The sequence below is a fragment of the Sinocyclocheilus grahami genome, unplaced genomic scaffold, assembly GCF_001515645.1.
Source record: "Sinocyclocheilus grahami isolate Dianchi unplaced genomic scaffold, SAMN03320097.WGS_v1.1 scaffold70.1, whole genome shotgun sequence".
Taxonomy (NCBI): Eukaryota; Metazoa; Chordata; class Actinopteri; order Cypriniformes; family Cyprinidae; genus Sinocyclocheilus; species Sinocyclocheilus grahami.
The window spans coordinates 244,530-249,685 of record NW_015505249.1 but is presented as its reverse complement, the minus strand read 5'-3'; the positions used below and the strand labels follow the sequence as shown (position 1 = coordinate 249,685).

General features: G+C 34.1%; 1 protein-coding gene across 2 annotated transcripts in view; it reads right to left on the bottom strand.

Moving 5' to 3' along the window:
* The window catches only part of LOC107585381 (proteinase-activated receptor 1-like), a 9,798-nt gene extending 8,321 nt beyond the window's left edge, over positions 1-1,477 (bottom strand). For both annotated transcript variants that reach the window (XM_016272386.1, XM_016272387.1), the window contains exon 1: positions 1,233-1,477. In XM_016272386.1, the coding sequence (XP_016127872.1) occupies positions 1,233-1,296 (64 nt within the window). In that variant the 5' untranslated portion in view covers positions 1,297-1,477. The remainder of the gene's footprint in view (positions 1-1,232) is intronic.
* Between the last annotated feature and the right edge of the window lie 3,679 nt (positions 1,478-5,156).

Genomic DNA, 5,156 nt, shown 5'->3' with positions numbered 1-5,156 from the left:
TTATTATTTTATTCAAATATTGTCTAATTGTGTCTTATTTACTATTAAACGTTTTCAAACTAAACTTGCTTACACTACCGTCTTAAATCGTATTTCTATCACTGACGAAAAATATGCTGTCTTATATTAAAATTGAAAAATGTAATTAGCCTATTCTATTTATGTTTGTATGTGAACTCGAAATCAACCCCAACTTTGCTTTAAAAAGCATCACAAGATCTCCTAACCGAAGATCACATGATCACTAACGGAAATCACATTGTGTGTGTGTGTGTGTATATATATATATATATATATATACATACACATACAAGTGATTTATTATTATTATTATGATTAGGGCTTCATGTTAATGATAATTTAATGTTTTTGCTAAAAAAAAAGTGCATATAGCTGCTAATTGTATTTGTTGTTTGTTGATTTTCAAATATAAAACTTATTGAAATGTTTTCAGTGTGTGTATCAGTTCTTTTTGAACGTTTTCATCTAATTTGAACAAAACCGTGATTAATATTGATAATCGTGATAACTTTGGTCACTATAATCGTGATATGACATTTTCATACCGTTACATCCCTAGTCATGTATAAGAGTTCCTGTCTGCGCATTCCTTGTTTGTCTGGTCTACAAGTCATTCTCCCTTCCCCTTGTGGATTTACTCTTGTGTCTGATCATTAAAAGACTGTTTAATGCTTCTCGGCGTCTCCTGCGTTCCTTCCGGCAGCGAACCGTGACACTTAGCTGGTCATTTTTTATGTTTTTTTTTCTTAATAATTTTCTTAGTTTTATTAATATTCTGAAGTATAGCAGGGACTTTATCTATCTATCTATCTATCTATCTATCTATCTATCTATCTATCTATCTATCTATCTAAAATTAGACTTGTGCTAGATTGGCAATCTATCTGAGTGGTTTCCATATCTAGGAAAACACAGGATCGATAATCGATGGATAAAAATTTAAATTGTACAGTAGGCTATTACTATTTTTTATCGCACTTTTAATAATTAATTGCTGCATTGTTGACTAATTTCTTTATATATTGTTTTTATTTATTTAGAGAAAAAGAGAGAGCGTAACACTCAGTAATAAGTAGCCTACCAATAATAAAAAGATAAAAAGTTCCTTTCTTCCACTCCTTCCTTCAGTCATTGTAAATAAAGCGCAGCTTGGAAAAATACCAGCAGTCACATCGCTTTTGAAAATCATAATCACGAATGAATAAACTTACCGTTAAAGATGGCAGTGCATGTGTGGGCATTCAGAATTAAAAACAGGATCGTTTTGATTTCCATAACAAGGTCTGTTTCTGTGCCTTGTTTCTAAAACAAAAAGTTCGAAGTTGAATTTTAGTTCGAAAGAAAAACAAACAAACAAGAACAAACAGAAGCGGTTGTTTTGAGGATCAAACTGGCGCGTCAAGTATTGAGTCGCGGTGTGAACTGTAACGGCTCTGTCTGCATTGCTCTTGCGGTGTGGCGCGAGCCCGGATGTGCGTTACAATGTGATGACATCACGAGCCCTGAGTCCCAGTGCTGCTGTTATAAAACCCAGACGTTGTGTCTGACTGTCCCACAGATAGCCTACGTCTGTGTGGATGGATAGATAGATTGTTGTTTCTTAATTCATTACATCATTTCCTGACCTGTTCTACCATCATGTTTTTAGTTAGTCTGACTGTTGTGTTTAAATCTGATCAAAAATGTATTTGAAGGAATTTATGATATGATTTTGTCTGTGCTGCTCCATACATGAATACAGAATACCAGAATGTCCTAGAAAAACAGGAGTGCATATTTGCTTATTCTTTTGAGACTATAGACCTCCGACTGATTAAGATAACAGACACGCACACACATAGCCACGCTCAGTGGCCATTTCCGATTTATGTACGGAAAACCAGTGCTGGGCAGGAAAAGACATGTGGATAGAGGAAATGGGGGAGATCACAATCTAACTGATGTGCAAATGTGTCAACTAGCTTTTTAAAAATATTGCTTCATTTCTGACCGTAACCATGTTTACAGACTGAATGAGATGTACTTCATGCTCTTTGAACAGGTTGTTGAAATGCTGAGAGGTTATTACATCTGGTGGGTGAACAATGCTTTTTGACATTGAGATGACTGTCAAATGTGGCTGAATTTACTGAGATTCACCCTATGTCTCCGCAAATGTAATTTGACATGGTTTCAAGCTGTATAACCGGACTCTTCTTTTTGCAGGGTGTGGTCTGTTTTTGTGAATGTCTAGAAAATTCAAGTTATATATATACTCTAGACCAGGGTTCCTCAAATCTTGCCCTGGAGGTGCAATGCGCTGCAGAGTTTAGCTCCAACCCTGATCAAACTCAGCTACCTGTGATTTTTCTAATGATCCTGAAGACATTGATTAGCATGCTCAGGTGTGTTTGATTAGGGTTAGAGCTAAACTCTGCAGGAAAGTGGATCTCGTGGGCCAGATTTGAGGATCCCTGCTCTAGACTTCTGATTGATTAAGAAAACAGACACACACAGGCTAAGATGCCCCCATTAACTACAATAGTCAATTAACGATTATATTAGTTTACTTAATTAATGGTTAAATTGACTATTCTGTTTAAAACTGTGTTTCCAGACAAAGCAGAATCCCAGCAAAGGAGATTCATCTGAAAGGTAAACTTGATATATACAGGCATATGGATATTTACATTTAAATGTAGATATTTTAATGGAGCATATTCATAATAGCAACACTGTGAATTCAAATTGAATGTTTTTACTCATATAGATTGTAATGAATAGAGAAGATGTCTGAAACATACATCCAACAGAGACTGAGATTTTGTCTTGGTTCATGTGCTTGCTTTCTCATAACCTTGATCTGGAAAAAAGATAAACACATTTAATCACCATCTGTCCAGAGTGATACTGGTTTTATTTGAATAGTCACATTCCATTCACAGCACTCAGAATGCAGAATGCTGATAATATAACGCGCGCACACACACATACACACACTCAAATGCAAAGACTTCTATTACTTTTATACTGAACAAACAATATTTTCTATCCCTAAACCTACCCCTTACAGAAAACCTGTTTGCATTGTTACACTTTCAGATAAACATCATTTACTATTTTTATTAATTTTTTCCCCACAATGTCAAAAAATTCAGGTTTTACTGTCCTTGTGGGGACATTTGGTCCCCACAGTGTAGCATAAAGTACATACACACACACACACACACACACGCAGGCACGCGCGCGTGCGTGCGTTTACTGAGATATGTTATACTCTGGAGATCATATCCACTTGTGATGTTTGTTTGAAACAGCCATCTGTTTTATGTCTTACTTTACTGCTTATGTACAGCTTACAAAGATTTTTTCCCCATTACACTATAGGCTAAACATGCTGACGTGCATGTTTATGAAAATATTATAATCTCTATTCTAACTATTCCAATAGTAAAATGTAATTTTACTTCATGCTTGATACTCAGATCTGAGGTGTTTTACTGCGATACACAAGATGGCAGTGTGACTCTACAGCAACAGTAGGATGAAAAAAAAATCCATAGACAGTTGCATTATCATAGAACAAAAAAGATAGTTACATTCATAATTGAGTGTGATTGTTTCTCTAATTATTCCCTAATGATTGTTTTCCCTATGTGTTAGTTTATAAGTAGCCTATGAAGTAACCAAGATGAAGGATTATTGTAAGTATGTTTGCATTTGGAAACTTGGGGAAGAATAGGTTTCTGAATGGATTTTTTTTTTCCTTTTTTCCCTCATCATGAAATTAAATTAGTAGTAGTTTTAAAATGTTTAAAATATTTCTAGTGTAATGTGAGTGAGTCCAAACGACTACCACATCGACTAACACAACTTAAAACATTACTGGGTGCACTTTTTTACACAAACTCTTGTATTTATCGTACATCGTGTAATAATAATTTAGCTGGAAGCATAATCCAAGTTATAGAGAGATCTTTTTATTTTATTTAAAAGATCACTTTCTGAACGATTCCTGACTCTTGACTTTAGCTGAGGCTTCTTCAAAAAAAGTATTGGCAGACTCGAGCTATCAAATTAATTATGTTTAATTATATTATTATATATAATAATTACTACATTCCATTAGTTATAATAAATTATAGAGCAAGCTATATTCAGTGATTCACTGAGCAATAAAAATGAAACCAGAAACTTAAAACAATTGATAGGTGAGTACATCATATCAAGTGTTGTAATGGTAGTAATTCATTACATTCATCTGCCTTGATAATGCCAGTGAATTATCTTAATTTTTAATCAAACAAAAGATGTAATCACTTGCAATTTAATGTAACTAAATCAATCAATAAATAATTAACAGCCCTAATTAAAATATATTTGATTGAATTTACTACTCTTCCAGGAAGAATTCAGCTTCTGTTGTTTCTTCAGCTAATTCTGAGACCAATTGTATTGTTGATTTTTTTTATAAGTAAATTTGTACATTTTTTAAATGGGCAAATTAAATAGCTGTTAGATAAGGTAAATGTGTTATATTTATTCTGTATTACTCTAAAGACATCTATGCTCTTACATATACTTTGTTGCAATCCTAATGCCAAAATAGTATATATAACCAAATCAAATCCTAACCTTTTACTCTAACCTGTGTAGCTCGGATCTCTTTGTTTTCTGAATCTCATTCAGAATCTCTTTGTTGTAAACATATGACACCAGCACAAGTGACGCACAGATGTACAGGAAGCGCATGCATCCTGACATTTCTGACACATTCAATCCTTCTGATGTTGCTCAGACATTCAGTCTCCTCAAACACATGGAACTCACAGTAACGATGAAATATAAAGTGACGTGTTTGCATGTGTGTGGGAGAACGTGAACTCGCACATGCATGGATATCTAAGGGTTGTGTGTGTTTGATTACAAGCGTAAAGCCAATCAGTGACTTAGTTTGTGGCTTAATTTATTAACTTTAAAGACATTGTCATGAGTGCAACTGTCGTTTATTGAGTCCATTTGTAGGTTTAATGCGATGGCTTTAAAGAAATAAGCACACAAATGTTCGTCCATGACAATAAACAAGTCTTGAAAGTGTACTCTTTATGTAGTCTTTAAGATGTTTTAATCTCAACAATCCGGAAACATTATCTTTG